General features: G+C 37.7%; 1 protein-coding gene across 1 annotated transcript in view; it reads right to left on the minus strand.

Moving 5' to 3' along the window:
- Positions 1 to 26,173, minus strand: part of VPS13B (vacuolar protein sorting 13 homolog B) — a 785,675-nt gene that overhangs the window by 696,846 nt on the left and 62,656 nt on the right. The window contains 8 exon segments of the mRNA XM_062188180.1: positions 4,892 to 4,979; positions 7,558 to 7,695; positions 8,462 to 8,584; positions 9,493 to 9,588; positions 16,072 to 16,340; positions 16,992 to 17,166; positions 21,552 to 21,733; positions 25,630 to 25,797. Of these exon segments, the coding sequence (XP_062044164.1) occupies positions 4,892 to 4,979; positions 7,558 to 7,695; positions 8,462 to 8,584; positions 9,493 to 9,588; positions 16,072 to 16,340; positions 16,992 to 17,166; positions 21,552 to 21,733; positions 25,630 to 25,797 (1,239 nt within the window).

Below are 26,173 nucleotides of genomic sequence, written 5' to 3' on the forward strand. Positions count from 1 at the left end.
AAAATAGGTGGATGAGTGGTAAATCAAAGCAAGAAAATGATTCCCTACAAACCTCAAAGCAGCAGATTCCTCTAGTGAAAAAGAAGTATGATAGAAAAGGAACACACCAGAGGCTCCCTAGCTGCTAGAAATTTTGTTATTTCTTCGTTTGTGTGAACAGATTTTTACAATTCTTTACTATTTAGTACATAAAATGTAGAGACTGTTTCTACGATTTTATCTTCTAACATTTTGTATAAAAAGCAAAGGTGCTGGTACCGTGGCTCAATAGGCTAATCCTCCACCTAGCGGCGCCAGCACACCAGGTTCTAGTCCCGGTTGGGGTGCCAGATTCTGTCCTGGTTGCCCCTCTTCCAGTCCAGCTCTCTGCTGTGGCCAGGGACTGCAGTGGAGGATGGCCCAAGTGTTTGGGCACTGCACCCCATGGGAGACCAGGAGAAGCACCTGGCTCCTGCCTTCAGATCAGCACGGTGCGCCGGCCGCAGCACACCGGCCGCGGCAGCCATTGGGGGGTGAACCAACAGCAAAGGAAGGCCTTTCTGTCTGTCTCTCTCACTGTCTACTCTGCCTGTCAAAAAAAAATTAAAAAATAAAAATAAAAATAAAAAAGCAAAGGTAAGGACTAAGGTATCTATTATAGCATTGAGTATTATTTACAGAAGTAAAAAAAAAATATTAAAAATTTAAAATGTCAAACTATTGGTTTCAGAAAATATAATGTAACAACTACAAAGGTTTTAATATTAAAGACTACTAAATCTGCAGGTGTAAGAGATTACTTAATGATTCCACCTTTTCACAAGATATGATATTCACTGTGTATGAGTAAGACATCACACTAAACAAGAAGAAACCTGCCAGCTTACAATTTGCAACTATAACACAATAATAACCAGCAAAAATTTAACAGACTTCTCAGACTTTCACATATCTGACTAAAGAACATTTCCACCTCAATGTTCATGGGTACTTTCCTCCAACATTTTTTCCTCAAAAAAATTTTACTTTCTTCTCTCTAGTTAGCTTTTTTTAATGGTTATTCTTATTGACCAAGTAATTCTAGAACACAATCTGAAAAATTACTCTCATTTTATTTTTAAATAAATCAATGCAAAAAATGTGAGGATTTTTAAGGGATTAAACCAGTGTGGTCACAGGAGGGCAGGAATTCTTTCTGTGTCTACCAAATGGATGTTAAGACTCCAAGCACTTGGGCCATCTTCCACTGATTTCCCAGGTGCACCAGCAGGGAGCTGGATTGGAAATGAACCAGTGAGGACTCAAACTAGCGCGCACATGCAATGTTAGCAGCACAGCTGGTGGCTTAACCCACCGTGCCACGACACCAGCCCCTATACTCGTTTTGAAATATCTGTGAGACACCTAAGTGAATATGTCAAGTATGCAGTGGATATTTAATTCTGAACATTTAAGGAGTCTGGACTAGAAATACAAATACAAGTATCAATAACATATAGAAGTAGTAAAATTCATAGAAAAGAATTAGATTACTTTAAGAGAGATCAGAGAAGGCAATGAATCCAGAGACTGACCAATGAGAAAAACATTTAGGAAGCACTACAAAGGAAAAGGGCAGAAAATTACTGCTCACTTCTTCTCTGTATATCCCAAAAAGTTACTTCAAGATCACCTCAGGGGCTGGCACTGTGGAGCAGTGGATTAACACCCTGGCCTGAAGCACTGGCATCCCATATGGGCACCGGTTCAAGACCCGGCTGCTCCACTTCTTATCCAGCTCTCTGCTATGGCCTGGGAAAGCAGTGGAAGATGGCCCAAGTCCTTGGGACCCTGCACCCCCACGGGAGACCGAGAGAAGCTCCTGGCTCGTGGCTTCGGATTGCCTCAGCTCCAGCCACTGTGGCCAGTTGGGGCGTGAACCATCAGATGGAAGACCTTTCTCTCTCTCTCTCTCTCTCTCTTTCTCTCTCTCTCTCTCTCTCTCTCCCTGCCTCTCCTCTCTCTGTGTAACTCTTCCAAATAAATAAATAAATCTTTAAAAAAAAAAAAATCACCTCAGAGAAGTCTTCAACTCCTCAAACAAGTTAATACTTTCTCATTTGGACCTCTCTCTTAGCTCACTCTTTATACAATTGGTCTTAACATGATCTATTAATAATATTACTACTACTAATATGTTAATAATTTAACATTAAACTATTAATCTAGCTTATAACTAAATATTTAATTCAAAAGTATTGATTGGCTTCTTGATAAATGTTTTGGTCTTCTTTGTATACAGAGATTAACAAATCATCTAGTTTAACAAATCATCTTTTATACAGAGATCTAGTTTAATCATCTAGATCAACAAATCACCTTTGTAAAGCTATGAAAAATTAACTGCTGTTTTTTTGACCCCAAAGAACATCCGCTTCCAGTTCCCAGACTTCACTGGCAGCATACTGGCCCCAAGGTGGCTGAGTCCAGCCCACTAGGCCTCACCAAAGATGGACAGCCAGATTCCTTACAATGACTACACAGTGGTTTTCCTAACTGCCCATGAGAATCCTCCAGCATAGATTCCACCCCATGAGACAGTCTATCACCCAGACAACAACAATGGGTTGACCCAGTGTCTAACCCAAATCATCACACTGAAGAAGCCTCCTGGAAGCTCAGCTGGGATTTAATAACCAAGGAGGAAAAGCCTCACAGCTGGGTATCTTCAACTGCAAGGTGATTCCTGACTCTGATGCACATCAAGAAGGATGTCAGGAAGGTGACCAGGTACTAGCCATCAATGATGAGGATTTCTAAGATACTGAGCACAGCAAGGCTGTTGAAATACTGAAGACAGCCCATGAAATCAGTATGTGAAATCAGTATATGTATCCGCTTCTTTCCCTGTAATTATCATTGCCAAAAAGAGAGGACTATGCACTAGAGAGTTGCATCCCATAGTCCTCCATGTGGAATCTGCCAGGATAAGCTGGCCAGGCCAAGGAAGCCACCTGAGACATTCTCTCAGCCCCTCCTTGGCACACTGGAGTTGGGGTATGAGGACAGCTAGCCAACTGTGTCACTCAAACTGTACTGCACTTTTAGTTCCCTAGTTTACTAGGTGAGCTTCATTCCCAGAAGGGAAGATGTTGATGATATTTAGGTAGAACCTAGTCTGTTGGGCACCCAGCTAACAAAGGCAACTGACATTTTTATTCTATACCACATGCTAGGACTTACACAGGACCTGTGATTTTAATTACAGAAATCAATAGGAAAAGAATCCTGGGGACCTTCCATCTGGCTTGCCTGGTCATCTCATCCTGTCCTTGTACTGCCAAAGGTCTCATACACCTGAGACCCCCATAAAACACTTGCCCCTTCTTCTCCCTGTTCTTGAAAAAAAAAAAAGACACAATGCTGAACAAATGTTGGTATAACTTTTGAATATTACTGATTGGATGTAAAACACTACTGAGGGGGCCAGCGCTGTGGTACAGTGAGTTAACACTCTGGCCTGAAGCACCAGCATCTCATATGGGTGCCGGTTAGAGTCCCGGCTGCTCCACTTCCTATACAGCTCTCTGCTATGGCCTAGGAAAGCAATACAAGATGGCCCAAGACTTGGGCCCCTGAACCTGCATGGCAGACCCGGAAGAAGCTCCTGGCTCCTGGTTTCAGATCGGAGCAGCTCCAGCTGTTGTGGCCAATGGGGGGGGGGGGGTGAATCATCAGATGGAAGACCTCCCCCCTCGCTCTCCCCCTCCCCCTCCCCCTCCCTCTGGCTCCCCTCTCTCTGTATAACTCTTTCAAATAAATAAATAAATAAATCTTTTTTAAAAATGCTATTGACACCAAAAACAAAAAGATTTTCTAAAGAGAGGAACCTGCAGTTCTATACCACTCACAACTATCTGTGTCTGGCCAGAACAACAGGGAGGCCCAGGAACCTTAGCTACAGTGTAACCGAGTTAGGGCATGGGATGGAGGGTCCTAGAAGAAACAGTGCTCTTCTGCTCCCAGCTTTAGACATTTGTCTGCACAGGATGATAGGAATTTAATTCTCTTTTCTTTCCCAGAGTCTAACCTGGAATATAAGCCAGAGAAGGGTCTTAAATGCATTTCTTTTCAGAGGCAGCAGTAAGAAATTGGTTCTCAGTTTCTAATTTATAAAGTAAGTTGTATTAACAGCTGGCAGGTATGGGGTGAAGAGTCCCCATGATCAAAGAACCAACATTTGCCTTTAAAGAATTCTAGGAGCTTTAGTGGTTTTTTCCAAGCCCTTCCCCTGGAACAGCGATTATATTGGTCTGAGGTAGAACCTGGAAATCTGAATTTTTAAATAAACAAGTCTTCAAATACAAGAAAAAAATCAACCCAAAAAAGGAATTGTCACTAACATTTGAATATAAAAGGCTGAAATAATAAGCATAATACATAATGACAGTTAAACTTGAAGAAATCATGTTTCTTAATATAAAACAAAAAATATGTACACGTACAAAAAATCTATGAACTCATAACCTCTGTAAGAATTTATTTCTAGTTTTTTATTTGATAAAGAACTTTTTTAATAAAAGGATCCACATAACCTTTGAAATGCATTTAATACAGAAAAGGAAATTTGAAAACTTTAAATGTAATACAAAATTTGATGCATAATTTTTCAAATTTGGTATGTACAATAACTGATTCTATTTGGCTATATAAGAACTGATTCTACTTGGCTATACACAATGTGTCTTTCCACCAAATGCACAAAGAATGATTTTAAATGCCAAAAATCTAAATAAATCCTACTATGACATTAAAATTACACGATTCCTCAAAGTACTAGAAGATAAATCTGGCTAATAGAGTACAACTGGTAAAACATCAACTGATTCTTAAGATGTCTTTGCTTCTGTTGTTCAAGGAAAGACACCAATACCTTTGCCACTGGTATTCTCCATTGTATACAGGTAATCCATGTAAAAAGCCCCAAATCTTTGCATTCCAGCTATCTCAGTGTACGTCTCCTGCCAACAAAGAAACAAACAGAACACAGTATAGAAAAAATTTTTGAGTTTAAAATCTGATGGGTAAGACACATATAACCTTACATACAATGTGTGTCAACTCAAAGGATTACCAAAAACAAAAGAACAGAAGTTATCTAAAGAATTTACTTCTAAGAAAAGTGATGTTACTCCCATCTCAGAACACACAAAAGGATATACATAATTCTACTAGACATTTTTGCTACTTCACCAGTAATATCTAGCTAATCAACAGTTTTAATGGGGTCAGCGCAGTGGCATAGCAAGTAAAGCAACCACCCGTGGTACCTGCACGATGCTCCACTTCCAATCCAGCTCCCTGCTAAATGCATGGGAAAGCAGTGGAGGATGGCCCGAGTGTTTGGGGCCTCTGCACCTATGTGAGAGACCCAGAAAAAGCTCCTGGCTCCAGTCCGGCTCAGCTCCAGCCACAGCAGCCATGTGGGGAGTGAACCAGCAGATGGAAGATACTTCTCACTCTCTAACTCTGCCCTTCAAATAATAAAATTTTTAAAAAAATTTTTAGGGGGCTGGCACTGAGGCATAGCAGGTAAAGCCACCGCCTGCAGTACCAGCATCCCATATGGTCGCTTTTTCAAATCCCAGCTGCTCCTCTTCCAATACAGCTCCCTTCTAAGGCCTGGGAAAGCGGCAGAAGATGGCCCAAGTCCTTGGACCCCTGCATCCACATGGGAAACCTGGAGGAAGCCCCTGGCTTTGGATCGGCATAGCACCAGCCGTTGGCAGCCAATAGGGGAGTGAACCAGCAGATGGAAGACCTCTCTCTCTCTCTGCCTCTCTTTCTCTCTCTGTGTAACTCTGACTTTCAAATATATAAATAAATCTTTTTTAAAAAATTTAATGGATAACACACTTTTTTTTTTGACAGGCAGAGTGGACAGTGAGAGAGACAGAAAGGTCTTCCTTTGCCGTTGGTTCAACCTCCAATGGCCGCCGCGGCCGGCGCACCACGCTGATCCGATGGCAGGAGCCAGGTGCTTCTCCTGGTCTCCCATGGGGTGCAGAGCCCAAGCACTTGGGCCATCCTCCACTGCACTCCCTGGCCACAGCAGAGAGCTGGACTGGAAGAGGGGCAACCGGGACAGAATCCGGTGCCCCAACTGGGACTAGAACCTGGTGTGCTGGCGCCGCTAGGTGGAGGATTAGCCTATTGAGCCGCAGAGCCGGCCATAATACACTCTTAACCTTTATCACTATCACAAAAATCTAATAATGTATACTCTCAAGAGTTAGCCCTTACGTATTTCAAGAAATTTACATGAAACAATTGAAACTCTAAACTAAAAATTCTAAATAAATGTTTAATTATGCAGTTCAGTATTAACCTAACAGTGAAAGTAAATGCTAAAAAAAGTTTAAACTATGCCATGGCGCAGAAGGTTAATCCTCCACCTGCAGCATTGGCATCCCATATGGGCACTGGTTCTAGTCCCGGCTGCTTCTCTTCCAATCCAGCTCTCTGCTATGGCCTGGGAAAGCAGTAGAAGATGGCCCAACTCCTTGGGCCCCTGCATCTGCATGGGAGACTGGGAAGAAGCACCTGGCTCCTGGCTTTGGATCAGCACAGCTCCAACTGTTACAGCCACTGGGGAGTGAACCAACAGACAGAAGACCTTTCTGTCTCTCCCCTCTCACTGTCTGTAACTCTACCTCTCAAATAAATAAATAAAATCTTTAAAAAAAAAAAGAAAGAAATTCCTTTAAAAAAAAGTTTAAACTACCAAAATATTTATTCTATTAATATTCATGTAACTTTTTGAACTACTAAATTTAGTCCATAAACTTGTTAATATTCCATAAATATATTACTATAATCTTACATTAAAAATTCAGACAATAAAAAGTAAACATAGTTGGCCGGTGCCGTGGCTCAACAGGCTAATCCTCCGCCTAGCGGCGCCGGCACACCGGGTTCTAGTCCCGGTCGGGGCGCCGGATTCTGTCCCAGTTGCCCCTCTTCCAGGCCAGCTCTCTGCTGTGGCCAGGGACTGCAGTGGAGGATGGCCTAAGTGCTTGGGCCCTGCACCCCATGGGAGACCAGGAGAAGCACCTGGCTCCTGCCTTCAGATCAGCGCAGTGCGCTGGCCGTGGTGGCCATTGGAGGGTGAACCAACGGCAAAAAGGAAGACTTTTCTCTCTGTCTCTCTCTCTCTCACTGTCCACTCTGCCTGTCAAAAATAAATAAATAAATAAATAAATAAATAAACATAGTAAAAAGTAAAATTCCTCATTTCCTCCCACCAATCTGGAACTCCAGACATAATAAAAATTCTACATATATGCTTTCTTCCATGTCTACTTTAACCATAGGATAAAAATAAACAATTATATACTATATAAAACTAAAGACCCCTAGCACTCCTCAAATCTTTCTAGATATAAAAGTTGAGCCACAAAATTATAAATGTATCAGTATTTGTCAATAAGTAATTAGTATTCATAAGATACTATTTGAGAAAAGATGTTAATCACAAAAATTCACACAACGTGTCTACTCAAATAGCCTAGAATTTGCATCATATATATATTTTCTGACCTTATGATGAGCTGCATCCAAGATAAATTCTGCACGAGTACCATTATTTTCTGGGCTCCGGTAATCAAATAAAGAATTTGTAAGATACGTCAAACCTTTTGTACTCAAATTTTCACCACAAATGAAGAAACAGGCTTCCTAAAAATAAATGCAAAACTTATTAACAAGATGAAAATCATTACACTGTGAAGGGAAACAAACCTCTTGGTTTTATAACACTCATTCAACAGTCAATAGAAATTAGTAAAACTTTAAGTACTATAAAAATATGAGGAATGCATTCTCCATTTTCATCATCTATTATTTTAACAAGCCAACAAAGAACGCCAAGTAATTGCATAAACAAGAAAAAAGAAACATTTATGTATTGGAAACTATTTGAAATTACTAACCAGGTTTTAAATGTTATCAACTCTAAATTCCCCAGAGTTCTATAATTTCTTGCAGGAAAAACAGTAAAGCTCCTCTTTTAAGATGGGGCCAATGCTGTGGCACAGCAGGTTGATGCCCTGGCCTGAAGCACCGGCATCCCATATGGGCGCCGGTTCGAGATCCGGCAGCTCCACTTCAGACCCAGCTCTCCGCTATGGCCCGGGAAGGAAGAAGATGGCTCAAATCCTTGGGCCCTGCACCCATGTGGGAGACCTAGAAGAAGCTCCTGGCTCCTGGCTTCGGATGGATGCAGCTCCAGCTGTTGCAGCCAATTGGGGAGTAAAACCATCGGATGGAAGACCTTTCTCTCTCTCTCTGCCTCTCCTTTGTGTAACTCTTTCAAATAAATAAATAAATCTTCAAAAAAAAAAAAAAGACAGATAAATAGTCTAACAAGTTTTACATTCCAGTAAGCATTTCAGTATACCAACATCCTATCTACAAAAGGGAGGAAAGGGAGTTTTTGACTTACAGTTTCACTTCTATTCATATTCTCTTCAAAATCTTTTACACCCATAATTCCTTTAAGGCACATGGCTCTGCAACCTACAAACCCAATCTGGCAGTCAAAGAAAGGCTCTCCCATCATAAGCGCCTTTAAGAGGAAAGGAAATGTTATAATTAAAAACTTGTATTTAACAAAAACGTTATGGAGGACTTGCACTGTGATGCAGCAGGTTAAGGCACTGCTTATAGCACCAGGCTATACAGGAGTGCCAGTTCAAGTCCCAATGGCTTCATCTCCAACCAAGCTTCCTATTAATGAAATTGGGAATGCAGTAGAAGATGGCCCAAGTACATGCATCCTTGCCACCCACATGGGAGATTCAGGTGAAGTTCTGGGCTCCTGGCTTTGGCCTATCCAGCCCCAGCTGTTGGGGCCATTTGGAGACTCAATCAGCAATGCACGTATCTTTCTGTGTCTCTCTTCCCACCCCTCCCACCTCTGTATCTCTGCCTTTCAAATAAATAAATTTTTTAAAAAAAAATGTCATAACATTTCCTTGTATATTTTCTGAATTACTCAAATGTCTTTAGGATTATGGCCTTTCCAAATGTATTCACAGATCCTGAACGCTATGAAAACAAATTGCTTCTTCCTATTTATTTTATTTATTTTATTCTTAAAAAAATAGAAGGAAGGAGGGAAGGGAGGGAGGGAGGGAGGAAGGAAGGAAGGAAGGGAGATCTTCCTTATCTGTGTGTCCTCAAATCTTTGTTTCCTCAATGACTGGCACTTCATAAACAGTCTACATTCACACATCCAAGCATATAGAAGGCAAATGAAAAATTTAAAGAATAAATTAATGCTGCATATAATAGTAAAGTCTTTCTTAAAGGAGTAATTCATAAACTCAGTATGCTGACTACTACAATAGAAACACAGAACTATAAATATAAGGGTTTCAACTATGCTACTTGGAATAAACATCTGTATTTATTAAACATTAATTTTAAAAACCACTCGATTTTTAAAAAATATTCTCATTGTTGAAACATTACCTCAACTGTAGTTCCTTCTTGTTCCCAACACAATACTTCTTTAGATTTTACTTTCTGGGGACTGTAATAACTATTCTCAGCTTGCATTTCAGTGAGCTAAGAAATATAAGAATATTAAGTAAATCAAAATTAGCATTAAATGGCAATAAACTGTCATGATTATGATGAACTGATGAGAACAAGGCCAATTTTAAGATTCGGGAAATTTAATTATTAAGCAGGAAAACAGGTGCAACAAAAACAGCTGTAACAAATTATCCATGGTTTGAAGGTTGAATATGCTGGTCTAAACTTATTTAAATGCCACTTTTTCTAACTCCTCTTCCTTAACATTGCTTTAAAAGTGAAAGCTATATAAATAATGGTCATTAAATAGTTCATGTACTTATAAAACAATTCATTTATTCTGCCAAAAATTTACATAAAATAACCTAGACATTCTATATTCATTATTATAGCCACCCATGTTTAGTTCGGTCATTTCCAAGATTTCTCACTATCTCTAACAAAAAAGAAAGCTGTGAAACACAAATAGAATCAACAAATGTCTTTCCAATTCTTATGCAATTAGTAGGATTATGGATGTAAAATGTCAAAGTATGTTACATATTAAGTGTATCTCAGAGACCTAATCAGTCATGTAATAAATTCTGAGTGCCTACTAGATAACAAGATAGATACTGACAAAAGAAAAATAAGGTTGTCGCTCCTCTTAAGTTTACAACATATTATTTAAATTTATCAAAAAATCAGATGCCTTAAATTATAAAGTATTTTTATAATTGTCATGAGGTATCCTGGTTTGAATCAAGGCACAGAAAAAGGATAGTTTAACATTTAAGTAAACTCTGGGATTTAACATTAATGCATCAATGTTTGATTTCTTAGCTTTGGCAAAAGTACTACGATAGCGTAACACAGCATAAAAACAGAGGACACTTAGTAAGGAATATAAGTAAACTCATTTCTGTGATTCTTAAAATTACCCCCCAAAAAAAGGTCTTAAAAAAAAGTTATTCTGCCTTTGTTTGCAAATGACTTAACACCCTTATTCTTGTGAAATGGAGGTAGAGTATTCTTCAAACTCAAATGCAAAGTCAACATCATACTTCTTAAAAATCAGCATTGTCTATAGCCATACCACACTGAAAGAGCCCAATCTTATCTAAAAACCAGTATTTATCTTAGGCCAAATAAGTTACAGAACTGAAAACTTATCACTCAAAGCATGATAACTTCTTTATACTGAGAATCAACTTGACTTCTATATATTAAGAATCAACTAATTACTCTTTTCTTACACTAGAGAAATTTTTATATATTTTGTATTTCGTAAGCTCTTTTTTGAATGTTTCTAGTACTGCTACTATATATAATGTTGCTGTTTAAAAGTACAATTCCATAATCTACAATGTTTAAGTAAAACTGAATTTTTTAAACTTGATCATCCTTCAGCTGTCTACCATTATTGCAGAGAAAAAGCAATTAATTGATTAAAAGGACTCAAACATTACAAGAACAATTTTAAACATTATTAGAAAAATGCTACATTTAATTTGGCATGATTTTTGTTGGACTGATATCAACTGTTCAAAATGCTAATGTAGAAATATGACCTTATTTTCTGACCAAAATATGAACCACAAATTAATTCCATACATTCCTCAGATCTAAGCTGAACAATGAAATCTAATGTTTTCCTCCTAATAATCAACATATTTTCCTTAGAGAAAAGTCTGAGAAACAAAAATTATTCAAAATGTTGAAAAGATACACAAACCATAAATACTACCTAACAGTCTGTAAGAGTTTATATGTAAATGACTATCTTCAGCTGAATACAATTCTTCTCATCAATCGAGTTAATAGAAATGCACCAGAATAATTTTAAATTTCAAAGCAAGTAGGCAAAAATTACACAAAAAGATAAAACTGAACGAGCAAACCTTGACTTTACAAATCAACACTAAAAATAAGTGTCTTAATCTGATATTCTAAAATTGACTAAATACCTAACAATTGTTGGCAACAGTAACTTTTTATATCTTTAAAGATTTTTACTTTACAAATTTATATCTAATCAAAATTAAATCAGTTAATTGAATTATAAAAATGTTTCACTAATTCAGAAAAAATGATGGTGTTGAAACAGCACAGCTTATAAATTTTTATCATTTTTGTCCCACTAATAACCAGAAAAAACCTTTTGATTGGTTTAAATCAAGTTGTGACAAACTTTCACTGAAACTTATTATTATATGTATTTTTTCAGTTTTTGTCAGAATAGAAAATACTAAATGATTTTTAACTAGAAAAAGTTCTTAAAAAATATTTTAAAATATATTTTAACCTGCCATCTGTTGTAGTTATAAATTATATAGCTTTACTACCAAATGAATTAAATTTATTTCAGGCAGTTAACAAACAATCCAAGTTAAATTAAAAACATTATGATAGCATAAATTTGACTTCCTTTTTACACTATTATCTCTCAAAAATCTAATAAGCTACCTGAAATAATACTTATAGTAACATTTTACTGGTTTAGTTCCGTACTTCCCAAAAATGCAGTAATGAAGAAATAAACTCACAAAGAAAAACTGGGGAGGAAACGAAAACTAAAAAAAGGGTCCATAAATTTTTGGAAGATGAAAAGCAGATGAAGAGATAGGTCGGTGCACAGATAACAAATAGAAGGGTAGGTACATGGATGTCAGAATACATACCAGAAAATTTCCAAGTGCTCAAGACACAAGAGAACATTTGTTTTTGTTTTTGTTTTTTGGAAAAAAAAACAAAGAGACAGAAATATCTTCCTTCCGCTGGTTCACTCCCTCAAATGCTAGTAATGGCCAGGACTGGGAAGCCAGGAGCTACAAACACAAACCAGTTCTCCCACGTAGGTGGCAGAAACTTACGACATCACTGCTGCCTCTCAGCGTGTGCATTAGCTGGAAGCTGGAAGCTGGAATCAGAAGCAGGAGCCAGGTATTGAACCGAGGTACTGTGAGGTAGGAAGCTGACATCTTAACTGCTAGACTAACTACCTGCCCCAACAAACCATTTTTAAATAACCACCTAATGACTTTTAGAGTACTATCAAAAAAGAATATCCACAATTTTCTTAGTAAGTTATTAAAATATTCCTCCCCTTCCAACTACATATTTTTGTGAGACCAAAAAGTATTTGCATTCACCAACCAAAATATTTCAGACTGAATGCAGAAGCATATACAAAGATCTAGCTGTGTTCTACTGAGCCACACATTAGAGAATATTTAGAAAAAGTCCAAGCCCTGCGGCCGGCGCTGTAGCGTATTTGGTTAAAGCCACTGCCTGCAGCACCAGCATCCCATATGGGCACCGGTTCAAGACCCAGCTGGCTCCACTTCCCATGCAGCTCTCTTCTATGGCCTGAAAAAGCCGTGGAAGATGGCCCAAGTTCTTGTGTCCCTGCACCTGCGTGGGAGACTCAGTAGAAGCTCCTGGCTCCTAACTTTGGATAGGCCCAGCTCCACCCATCGCAGCCATTTGGGGAGTTAACCAGCGGATAGAAGATACCTCCCTCTCTCTGTCATTTAACTCAACCTTTCAAATAAATAAATCTTAAAATGAAAGAAAAAAAAAGTCTAAGCCCCATAACCCAAAATTCAAAGATCAGGCACAAGAAAAGCAGCAAAGACTAGTATGAAAAAGCATCAGACATGAAATGTTTAAAGAAAGGGAAGTGTTCAAATAGCAAATACACGTATCGAGAGAAACCTGAACATAAGAAAGGTCTTCAAAAATGTGTATTATGAAAAAACGAGGCAGGACGTAAAAAAAAATTTGAACAACAACAACAAAAAAAATCCTTAATCTCATTCTTCCTTGAACATTTTGAAGTAACCTTGTAAATGTCAGTTTTCAAAGCAGCAAAAATATGGAATAGATTGTATGCTCCAACACCCCTCCTTGCTGTAGTCATGAAATCAAATCCCCAGGTCATTCCACTCATTCTATGGAGATTTCAGTCGTCGATTCTGTCCCACATTACCACTGTCATAATTCTTGGCGATTTCAGTATTCACAGAGATGATCATTCCAAAAATCTGGTCTCCTCCATTTCTTAATCTCTGCTCCTGTTGATATTGTCTTCTACCTAGCCTTCACCATTTATCTTTACACAAGTAGCAGAAAATGGCTACAGAAAAACTATGCAACCATGATGACTGGGGCCTCTTCAAATTCACGATCAGTTTTGTCTGATAGGTCCCTACTGTCAGTAGTGAACGTATACAGTATTTCCCAAGACCATTTACTCCTCATTCTCCCCAAGATGATTCATATATCCCCTTTCCTCAAATCTTTACCTCCCTCCCTCATCCTAATTCTGAGTTAAGTGAACTCCTCAAAGATAGAAACAATCAGAAGACAACTTCTAGAAGCCTATACCTAGCCACTCTTGGATTCTCTTTATTTCATTCGTGGCCCATAATAAGAACTATTGAAAAATCCTACCTACTCTCAAAACATATCCAAAACACCTCCACTTGCTACCACCCTCATCCAAGCCTTTATCATCTATTGCTTGAATATTGCATTCCTATGTGATTGTCTAATTTCTGCTTTTCCTCCTCTATATTCTTATTATAATAATCACAGTGATCCAATTTAAAATACAACTCAGATCAACATGTAACTCTTCTGCTAAATATTATCCAAAAGTTTCCATCTCAGAATAAAAGGGGAAAAAACTCAAACAATCTACACAGTTTTACAACTTAAAGATTGCTCCAGACTCCTAAACCTCTTGATCTGACTGCATACTTTTTTTCACACTGGCCCACTATGCCCCAGTGGCCTCCTTACTGATCCTTGAAGTTTTGGGGTGCTTATATTTGTATTCCTGGAATGCAAATTCACACATATCTGCAAGGATTCCTTGCTCACAACTTTTTTGAAAGCACTCCCTATTCCATTTCCCTCTTTTTTCTACATAGCCCTTAACATCAATACATCTTTCTTACTTATTTTTAACAACAATTTAAGTTCTAATAGGCAAGAATTTGTATCTGTTCACTGTAGTATCTCCAGACAATAGTGCCAGGAATACAGCTGGTATTAATAAAAATCTACTGGAGCCAGTGTTGTGGCGTAGTGGGTAAAGTCATCATCTGCTTGGCCAGCATCCTATATGGGTGCCAGTTTGAACACAGCTGTTCCACTTTCAATCCAGCTGCTTGCTAAAGGCCTGGGGAAAGCACTAGAAGATGGCTCAAGTGTTTGCCTCCCATGTGGCTCCAGCACTAGCCCAACATCTAGGGAGTGAACCAGCAAATGGAAACCCTCTCTCCTTCCCTCTCTTTAACTTTTTCAAAATAAGTAAATAAATCTTTTTTAAAAAATTAATAAAAAGATACTGAATAAATTAAGATACTGTTAAGGAATGCTGTATGTATGCTCACAGTATTATAAAAAGCCAGGGAGGGGGCAGAGTTGTGGCACAGGTTAAGCCACTATTTGTGGCACCTCGCATCCCATTCAGAATGCTGGTTCAAGTCCCAGCTTCTCAGCTTCCAATCTAGCTCTTTGCTAACACAACTAGGGGGTGGCAGCAGAAAGTGGCCCAAGTACTTCATTTACTCCTGTCACCTTTGTGGAGACCAAGATGGAACTCCTAGCTCCTGATTTCTGCCTGGCCAAATCCTGACTGCTGCAGCCATTTAGGGAGTGAACCAGCAGATAGGAGACAGACTGATTCATTCATTCATTCTCTCTCCCTCTCCCTCTCTCTTTCTCCTCCTCCCTCCCTCCCTTCAGTCACTCTGCCTTTCAAATAAGTAAATACATCTTTAAAAACAGAAAAAGGTCAGGGAGGGGTCTGGAACTGTGGCATACCAGTAAAGCCACCACCAAACTGCTAGCATCCCATATGGGTAGCAGTTCAAGTTCAGGTTCCACTTCCTATCCAGCTCCCTACTAATGCACCTGGAAACGCAGTGAAAGATGGTCCAAACACGTGGGCCCCTAAACCCATGTGGGAATCCTGGAACAACCTACTGGCTTTGGATCAGCACAGTTCCAGCTATTGTGGCCATATAATGAGCAAATCAGCAGATGGAAGATCTCTCTAGAGTTCTCTCTCTCTCTCTGATATGCTTTCCTTTTTAAAAGGAAGTAATAAGGCATGATTGTACAGCAAATGAATGATTTGGCAAGAAGGAAAAAAAGTCTCCATGAAGTTGATAAAGAACAAAACTGGTGGGGAGAAGGCTTTTAATGGTTAAAATGTCCACATCCCAGATGGGAGTACCTGGGATCAACCCACAGCTCTGACTCCTGATTCCAGCTTCCTGTGAATGCAGACAGTGGGAAACAGCAGATAGCTCAGGTAGCTGTGTTCTGGCCAACACATGGGAGACTTCAACTGTGTTCCCAACTCCCAGCTCCAGCCCTGGCCACTGCAGGCATTTAGAGAGTAAACTAGTGGATGCTACTGAGCACAAAACAAACGAGTTACGCTGTAATCTTACTAGCAACCAAAAATTAAGGATTAAAATAGGCAGAGATATGGACTACAAGAGGAAGAAAACATACCTTAAAAGTCACAGTTGCCTTTGTGCAGTAAAATCCTATAGAAACAATAGGATCCTTCAAAGTCTGTGCTTTTTGCTGATGCATGGTTGATGCAGGATCATTACCAAGATAGTCTTCTTCACCATCGTCATAACTCACAATTGCAGGTACGAATGACCAGGCCCATGATACCCATCCCTGTGGCTGTTCATCCTCTTGTTGTGGATACAATTCTTGGCCTTTGTACTGAGCAGGATACTGCATATCTATTCTTGTTTCATCATCAGTATCTATCAATCAAAATCAAGTCATTTTAAATCAACAGGATTTAACTAGGGGAAAAAAGAACTATAAATCCTTTAAAATGTCTTCCCACGTTCATCATTGTAAGGTAACAACAAATCATATATTAGCTATTATTATTTCAAATCAATAATTTACCATTATCATTCTCAAAGTTTCTTTATGGTGCACTATGTAATTTTCCTTTTCTAGATAGGGTTAATGTTATGTGGAAAGTAGTTTATCAATCACATGTAATTTTAAAAGTATTTGACAAATACAAAGAATAAGCTAACTAACATTTCACTTATTAATTTTGTCTCTCAACCAACAACAAAAATCCTACATCTCAAACTTTCCTCAGAAACGCAATAGCAGAAAGACCCAGCTCCCTGCTAACATGCCTGAGAAATCAGCAGGAGAAGACCAAGTCCTTGGGACCCTGTCACCCACATCGGAGACCCAGATAGAGTTCCAGCCTGCTGATTTGGACTGGCTCAGCCCCAATCATTGTGGCCTTTTAGGGAGTGAATCAGTGGACGAAGATCTCTCTCTTCTCTCACTTCACCTCTCCTCCTCTTTCTCTCTGATACTCTTTCAAATAAATAAATCTTCAAAACAAAAAAAGTAACTCTAAATGAAATTTTTACTATACTTACCCGAAATGTTTCCTAACATATCTTTATTGTGACAAGTAGGATCTTCTGTTTCTCCATCTTTAAAATTGCCTATTTCTCCATAGTAAAGAGCAATCCCAAGTTGCATTATGCGGATAAACATAGGGAGTTGTTGATCAGTGATAGAAAGTTTCAAACTCTCCACTAAGGTATGAATCTGTATTTTAAAAAACAAGGTATTAACAAAAACTTGTTTAAAGGAATATCTTTTAGGATAAGTAAAGAAATTTTAAAAGTCTTAAAATGCAATATCATAAAATAGTGATTTCCAAAACATTTCTAATATTTAAGCCAAAATAATACTGACTCTAAAATTTCAGGGATTATAAACATTTTTCTGTGATGATCAATAAGCTTTGGATAGAAAATTAAGCCAAATAATGTAGATATGTCTATATAACAAAATATATTTACATTAGATTTCCAGATAACTAGTCCAGGAAGAAAGCTATGTAACCAAATATCGACTCTGTAACATTAAAAATATGATAGTATTTCCTCCAAAAAAACAAAGATCTCTGACAAAACAAGAATAAAAGTTTCATGATGTCATTTTAGTAAAACTTTAATCACTCTTTCAAGTTTTATTAACCAAAAGGAATACATACACATCCTAAAACCATATGTTAAGTGGAGAAAAGACTAACATTGTAACTATATAAGTGTGGAAATAAAATTTTTATTGTCAAATATGAAAAACCAAGTAATATACATTCAAGAAAGTTTTTCAGAAAAAGGTTAAACAGATTTAAATGTGATATGAAATTTATAACATGAATCAATTATAAGAAAGAAATAAGATTAATTAGTAACAAATAGGATATAGAGCAATCAAAGTTCTCCTTAAAGAAACATACATCAATGGAATATAAACACAACTTTAGTGTAATAGTTTCCTGCTGTTATATAAACATGGAATAAAACCAATTAAGCCATAAAGTTAAGTCTCTTAGAGGGTTTATTTTGACTAGCTGGTATTTGAGTGTCTATGAAACATGAAAAAGAAATAATGGTAATCAACGTACTTTTAGGGCTCAAAGCATAAAACAATGTATTTGCAAAAGGAGAAAGTTGTAAAAGCAGGATGGGGGGCATAAAATAGTATATTTCAAAGATGAGCACAGGTTTTTTAAAACGGACGTAAAAATCACACAGTGAATAAAACATGAAGTAAGAAAATGGAGGTGGGGAGGGGCATAGGGAAGGAGTATGCCAGTCTACTAAGCTTTTCTTAATTAAGATTTCTTTGTCAAATCCTTTTAAATATTGATTGTTCCAAAAGCACTAGTGATCAGCAGTCTTAGCAAAAACAATGGCACAGAATCTTTATTATATGTGTAAACAGTTATTTTAAAATCAATGAGAAAAGACTAACCCTCAATAGAAAAAAATAGACAATTTAACACCAGGTTTTTTTTTTCACTTCCAATTATCTTTATATACAGAAGATCGATTCAGTATATAATTAGTAAAGATCTCATCAGTTTGTACCCACACAGAAACACAAAGTGTAAAAATACTGTTTCAGTACTAGTTATAGCATCACTGCACATTAGACAACACATTAAGGACAGATCCCACATGGGATGTAAGTACATAGTGACTCCTGTTGCTGACTTAACAATTTGACACTCCTGTTCATGGCGTCAGTAACTGGAAATGAAAAAAAAAACCTGGTGTTAAATTGGAAATGGCATAGAAAATTAATTAATTTAAAAAAAATATTATGTAGGATCTCTGTCTTTAATGTGCTGTACACTCTTATTTAATGCTATAACTAGTACTCCAACAGTATTTTTTTTCACTTTGTGTTGCTATATGGGGGCAAACTCTTGAAATCGTTACCTAATATATACTAAACTGATCTTCTGTATATAAAAAAAAAAAAAAGAAAAAATAGACAAAGAACTTGAATGAATAATTCAAATAACCAGTGAATATATATTCAAAACTCTAAATTCGCTGATAAATATCCATTAAATTATATATTTTGTTCAAGAAATTTGTGACTTTTAACAATATAATCATATTTAAGAAAGCAGGCAGTACTTCCATTAATGCATGAGTATATATTCTGGTTAAACCTTTCTGGAAACAGTTTTGCAATACAGATCACAAGTCTTAAAAATATTTAAACCTATTAATAGGATATTTATAATCATAGAAATCTTTCTGTAGGAATTAATCAGATATGATTTATGTGCAGACTTTAATTCCTCTTAAAAACTGCAAAGTAAATTTTTGGAAAAATAGAACTATTAAATAACATACTCATATGTTCTGTATCTCATAAATGTCATAATCTGTAGGACTTATTTATTTCACACAAAAGATAGAAAGCCACAAGAAGCCTACCAAAATATAAATAAATAAGTTCAGAAGTCACTTAAGTAATTTTGTTTAAAACAAAATTAAGGTATCTGAAACATTTTGGAAACTCTTTGTCTTTGAGGTGATCAATGAGATTAACTACATCTGTTTAGAACATAGTTCCTAGGATAAGTTGGAAGAATGATGGGTCTAATCCAAATGGCAAACCTTATATAAAAACAATATTAATAAAAACTCAAAAAATGATATCAGTTGAGCAGACCATAATGGTAATTCAAATGTGGCTATTACTAGAGTAAAAAACCACATGTAAAAAAGCTTATAATTTATGTTAAGGCATTTTTTACAATGAAATGTCCTGGCTAATCAATTTTCATAACAGAAACTTACTTATAAACCAACACTAAGTTTCTCAAGTAAATTTATTTCTACGTTTCTCTAATAAAGCCAAATCCTAGATCAGACAACTAAATTTACACTAATGATCAATAAGAATATTTTATATAGTAAACCTTCAAAACATTACTGGCTTTCAAAATGTATTCTGAATTTACCTTCACATTTCCAAACTTCAGTAACAAATTCTAGGCTAACAAAAGAAAATCCCATTGACCTGAGAGCCATCAATGCTATCAAGTTAATGTTTCCATACTTATCTCTGCCACAGAAGTTAATTCAAAAGAAGAAAAGAGTAACAGAATTCCAACAAACTAATGTGTAACATGCACCTTGATTTTGAAAAAAAGCAAACAGAACTAATACCTCTCCTCATCAGAAAATAACAAGATTTTATGTATAAATGTAAATTTAAGTATGGCTACATGAAAGAGAAAATGCTTTATTAAAACAATGCACAAGAACAACTAATTTTTTTTAAGATTTATTTAATTACCTGAAAGGCAAAGTTACAGAGAGGCAGAGGCAGAGGCAGAGAAAGTCTTCAATCCACTGTTTCACGATCCGGCGGTGGCTTTACCTGCTACGGCACAGTGCCAGCCCCAAAAGCAACTAATTTTTATACAGTCACACTCAAACAGGCAGAGTGGTCAATACCAGTTTTCAGAAATTAGCTCCAGCCCTTGCATCTTAGAACTTCCATGGTCAGAAATTCATAATTCAGTAATAAAAAGTTAATCCACATTAATAAAAAATAAGATCAAAAGTCAGTGTGGTGGGGGGCTGGCACTGTGGCGTACTGGATGGAGCCGCTACCTGCAGTGCTGGCATCCCATGTGGGCACTGGTTCAAGTTCCTGCTGCTCCACTTCCAATCCAACTCTCTGCTATGGCCCGGGAAAGTGGTAGAAGATGGCCCGAGTGCTTAGACCCCTGCACCCTCATGGGAGATCCGGAAGAAGCTCCTGGCTCTTAGCTTTGGATCGGCGCAGCTCTGGCAGTTGCAGCCACCTGGAGAGTGAACCAGTGGATGGAAGACTTTCTCTCTCTCTGCCTCTCTGTAACTCTGCCTTTCAAAATAAATAAGTATTTAAAAAAAAAAAAAAGCTGTTAGATAAAGCTCAGAAAAATGGTTAGGTAACAAAAGATGGAAGGATTTATACTTGGATACAAACTATAAATATCAAAAATGCATACCACTAACTTGATGAACAACAAATTTTCACATGTATCAGAGAGGATGCTTGGCCTAGCAGTAAAGACCACAATCCACAGAAGAGTGCCTAAATCTACTTGGAGAAACACTAATAAGCAACCAGGCAAATGAAAAAGGAAATCGTAGTTATAGAACTGAGAAAGTTCTAAAGTTGTACACAAAACGTCTCTACTAAAACATACTATACAAAAAGTGATAAATGCAAGTAATCATAAATATTAATAAAACTGCTTTATGAAAACAAATGATATAATTATGAAGTTAATTTCTTCTTGCTTTTTCTTCTGTTTAAATGTTTATTTACTTGAGAGACAGTGATAAAGAGTCCCTTATCCCCCAGTTCACTTCCGTAAATGCCTACAAGGGCCAAAACTGGGCCAGCTGCAGCTGGGGGCTAGGAACTCAATATAGATCTCTCACAAGGAACCCAATTATGTATATGGTCACTTCTGCCTACCAAGGTTCACTCCGATAATGGAGGCAGGCATCCTAACCAGCAGGCCAAACATGCGCCCTCTTCTTTGCTTTTTTAATAATAATTAGCACAAGAACCAATAAACAAAAACAGACATACAGAACTTTACTTAAAGAGACACCTACTTTAATAACAGAGGGCATCTTGGAATTTAGGTTATCATATGTAAAATGCAGACGAGTCCTGAAGGAACATTTGTATAACAAAGGATCTTGGTAAAATTCTATTTTACCACTGGCATTTCGTTTATCAAGACAAACGGTACAGTCAGAAAAATTGATAACCTTTCTCAACACCAGATCAGTTGCTAAAAAGAGAAGAAAAACATTTTAAGTGAGAGCAAAACTAGGAGGAAAAGCAAACTATTAGTTATTAGTACAAATAATAAAAATAATTCAGCAGAAATTGAAATTTCTGGAGCATTTAACACATGATGCTCTACCCTGTGATAAGAACTTCTCATGATATCATTTAAATCTTCCAACAACCTTATGAAATAGGTACAATTATCCCCATTTTTCACCTGAAGAATCAAATATAGGCTTAAGTAGAATGCCTTCAGTTTGTAAACTACAAATTTGAGACAAAATTTGTGAAAAAAAATCATAAGTCCTTTTGTCCAATGAGATAACAATGAAATAAAATGTGATAATTTATTGAATTTCTATATTAACAACTCACTGCTACTCTAAATCTGCATTGTCCACTATAGTAGCCACCAGCTATATGTGGCTAAACTTACATTTAAATTAAATTATAGGGGCCGATGCTGTGGCATAGTGGGTAAAGCTGCTGCCTGCAGTGCCAGCATCCCATATGGGCGCCAGTTCAAGTTCTGGCTGCTCCACTTCTGATCTAGCTCTCTGCTATGGCCTGGGAAAGCAGTAGAAGATAGCCCAAGTCCTTGGGTCCCTATACTTGCTTGGGAGACCAGGAAGAAGCTCCTGGCTCCGGATCAGCCCAGTTCCGGCCATTGCAACCATTTGGGGAGTGAACCTGCAGGTGGAAGACTTCTCTCTCTTTAACTCTTTCAAATAAACCTTAAAAAAAAATCAATAAAATAAAAATTCATGTGCTTAGTTGCACTAGCCATTTCTCAAATGGCCAACAGCCACATGCAGCTAGCTAATGGCTACAGTATTGATCAGTAAAGATTAAAAAAGAAAAAAAAAAAAAACTCTAACATCATAGAAAATTCCAGTTATAGCACTGCTATGGCAAAAATAATGAAATTACCTGGGCCTGGTGCTGTGGCACAGCAGATTAAGGCGTCATCTAGAGCACAGGCATCCCATATGGGCACTGGTTCGAGCCCAGATGCTCCACTTGTGACCTAGCTCCCTGCTAATGCACCTGAGCAGGCAGTGAAGGATGGCTCAAATGATTGGTCCCCTGTCACCTCATGGTAGACCTGGATGGGGCTCCTGGTTTCAGCCTGGTCCAGCCCCAGCCACTGTAGCCATTTGGGGAGTAAACAAGTAGATGGAAGCTCTAAATCTCTCCTTCTAACTCTGCCTTTCAAATAAATAAATCTTTAAGAAAAAAAAAAGAAATTACCAGTAACAGTAGGTTACTTTGAAAAAGTAGGTTACCAAAGAAAAAATAAAACAACTATTGGTATAGGATAAAATTAGAAAATTAAACTTTTATCAAATGAATAGTTTTATTTCTAATTAACAAGAAATTCCTAAGCTCAAATCTAGTTTGCCATTGATTTTAAGTTACCAGCTATCCATATCTAAGCAATGGACATCTCAAAGCAATCAGGTAGGGTGGGCTTGTGGCACAGTGGTAAAGATAACACTTGGAACACCTGTAACCAACTGCCTGGGCTCAACTCCTAGTTCTGCTCCCAACTCCTGCTTCCTGCTAATGAGTACCTTAGGGAGCAGCAGATGATGTCTCAGCATTTGGATCCCTGCCACCCATATTGCAGACCCATGGCTTCTGGTTCCAGGCTGGCCCAGCCCTGGCTATTGCAAACATTTGAGAAGTCAATGGATGGAAAAGCTCTATCCTCTGCTTTGCAATAAAAATATAATTAAATAAGTTTCTGAAACAGATAAACTTTAGTCCACTCTGTTTTACCACTATTCCTGAGTATATCCTCATAATTTCTAATTAAACCAATGTTTTATTTTCTGTATTTTGGAATCAAGTTTCTGAGAAGTAAATTTAAAGAATATGCATATATGTCAAAACAGAAAAGTTTTACTAGCAGATGAGTTTGAAACTTGTATATTAGTTGGAAAAATGATTTATAATTTTTCAACTTTACATATTATATGAATAGATGATTTAGTTACCAATATTATATACACATACTCATACACAAATTAAGAAATTACAATGGTAGGAATAGAAACAAAAATCACTTTAAGAAATTCTCTAAGTCCTTCTTTTTATAACAATAGTTACCATTACTATTTGTTCTAAGTCTTTTATATCTCTTATATAATAATATTTACAAGGCCCTCTTTAAAAAATGTGGAAACAGACACAACCGAGGATAAATAGTTTGCCTGATATTATACAGTTCATAAAACAGCAGAACTGTAATTGAAACTCTGGCAACAATACTATAGAGTGCATGCTCTCACTACGCTGTAACAATGTAAAGAAGTCCTACTTCAAGGATAGTCTATTATTCAGTGAAGGGGATAGCATTATTAATCTTTGAAAATGTTTCCTTTGCTAAATTTTTAGTTACTTATGTTAAAGGCAGAGAGACAGAGAAGAGTCTTCAATCCACTGGTTCACTCTCCAAAATCATAATAGCTGGCCCAGGACAAAACTAGGAGGCCAGAACTAAAGGCAAGTCTCCAATGTAGGTGGCAGGGACCCACGTACCTGAGCCATCACCTGCTGCTTCCCAGTGTACACATTAGCAAGACACTGGAATCAGAAGCGAAACTGAGACCTGAACCCAGGCCCTCTGATATGGGATATGGGTGTCCCAAACAGCATCTTAAACATTGTGCCAAATGCCCGCCCCTGATAAGGTGCTCTCTTTTGAAAAAAAAAAAAAAATTGTTTAATTTTACTTAGAGGGCAGAGAGAGAGACAGACAGGATGGAGGGAGAAGCAGGTTGGAAGGTGGGGGAGATTTTCCATCCATTGGTTTACTACCCCCCCCCCCCAATTGCTCACAACAGCTGAGAACTAAAGCTGGGAGCTAGGAACTCAGTCCAGCTCTCTTTCCATATGGGTGGCAGTTACTTGAATGATCACCACTGCCTCCCAGGATATGAATTGGTAGGAAGCTGGAATCAGAAGCCACAGATGGAAATTGAACCCAAGCAGTCAGATGTTGGGCACTGATTATTTTTTAACTTTTTATTCATTTATTTGAAAAGCAGAGTTACGGGGCTGGGGTGGTGGGGGGAGCAATCTTCTGATCACTGGTTCACTCTCCAAATGGCCACTACAACCAGGGCTGGTCCAGGCAGAAGCCAGGAGCTTCCTGTGGGGCTCATTTAAGATGCAGGCACTGCAGGCTGTGGCTTAACCCACTGCACCATAGCATCGGCTCCATGGATATGGATGGATGTTTTAATTGGTGTCTTTATTACTAAGCTAAATATCCTCCTCTAAACTTACCTTTTATTTCCATTTCCACAAACTTACTGAAGTACCTTCATATTACACATCACATTTAAAACAAATATGAAAGAATATTCAGACCTTTCAAAAATGAGTCTAAAGTTCCTTAACCTAGTAGTCTATTACTCTTCTGTACTTATACACTAAATTTTACATGCGAGAATTTTTCTCCCAGCCTTCATTAGATTTATCAAGGAGCCACTTGGCCCCCAAAAAAGTTAAGAATCAAGGCGGCCAGCACTGCGGCTCAATAGGCTAATCCTCCGCCTGCGGCGCCGGCAGTCACAGTTGCAGCACCGAATTCTGTCCCGGTTGCCCCTCTTCCAGTCCAGCTCTATGCTGTGGCCCGGGAAGGCAGTGGAGGATGGCCCAAGTCCTTGGGCCCTGCACCCCATGGGAGACCAGGAGAAGCACCTGGCTCCTGGCTTCGGATCAGCGCGGTGCGCCGGCCACAGCGGCCATTGGAGGGTGAACCAACGGTAAAGGAAGACCCTTTCTCCCTGTCTCTCTCTCACTGTCCACTCTGCCTGTCAAAAAAAAAAAAAAAAGAATCAAGGCAACTGTTTCAATTATGAAAAAACACACTTAACATTTACTTACCAGAAATATCCATGAATGCACGATCCCATAATTCACCTACTGTATAGCATTCTGCTGAAGTAATATTGACTGAAAGAACAATATCATCTTCAACATATTTTAAAATGAGATTATTTATAACAATGTTTACATTATTTACAACTCGTCTAATCAGACTCTGCACATAACCTATAAAACAGGAAAAAATGATTCAATTAGCAACCAGTTCATCAACAAATAAATTACTTCTTAAAATGTTACTGAATTTAATGTATGTGAAAAGCGGATATCTTATAGCTTATTCTACAAAGGAAATTAAGGTTCATATAAATTAAGAAGCTTGCCGAAGTAACACAATCAGCAGCAAATCCAGCCCAACAAAAAACACAACCAAGAAGTTCTAAAATTAAGTATATATGTTCTAAGAGAAACCACAGAAACTGAATCTTATCAGTAACATAACATTAAATCTAATTCAATGAGTCTCCTATAAAATGGTCTATCTGGTTTCTATTTCAAAAACATTTTCCCAGAGAAAGCAAAATTACTATAAGCAGGTTAAACA

This window comes from Lepus europaeus, chromosome 4 (assembly GCF_033115175.1).
Source record: "Lepus europaeus isolate LE1 chromosome 4, mLepTim1.pri, whole genome shotgun sequence".
NCBI lineage: Eukaryota > Metazoa > Chordata > Mammalia > Lagomorpha > Leporidae > Lepus > Lepus europaeus.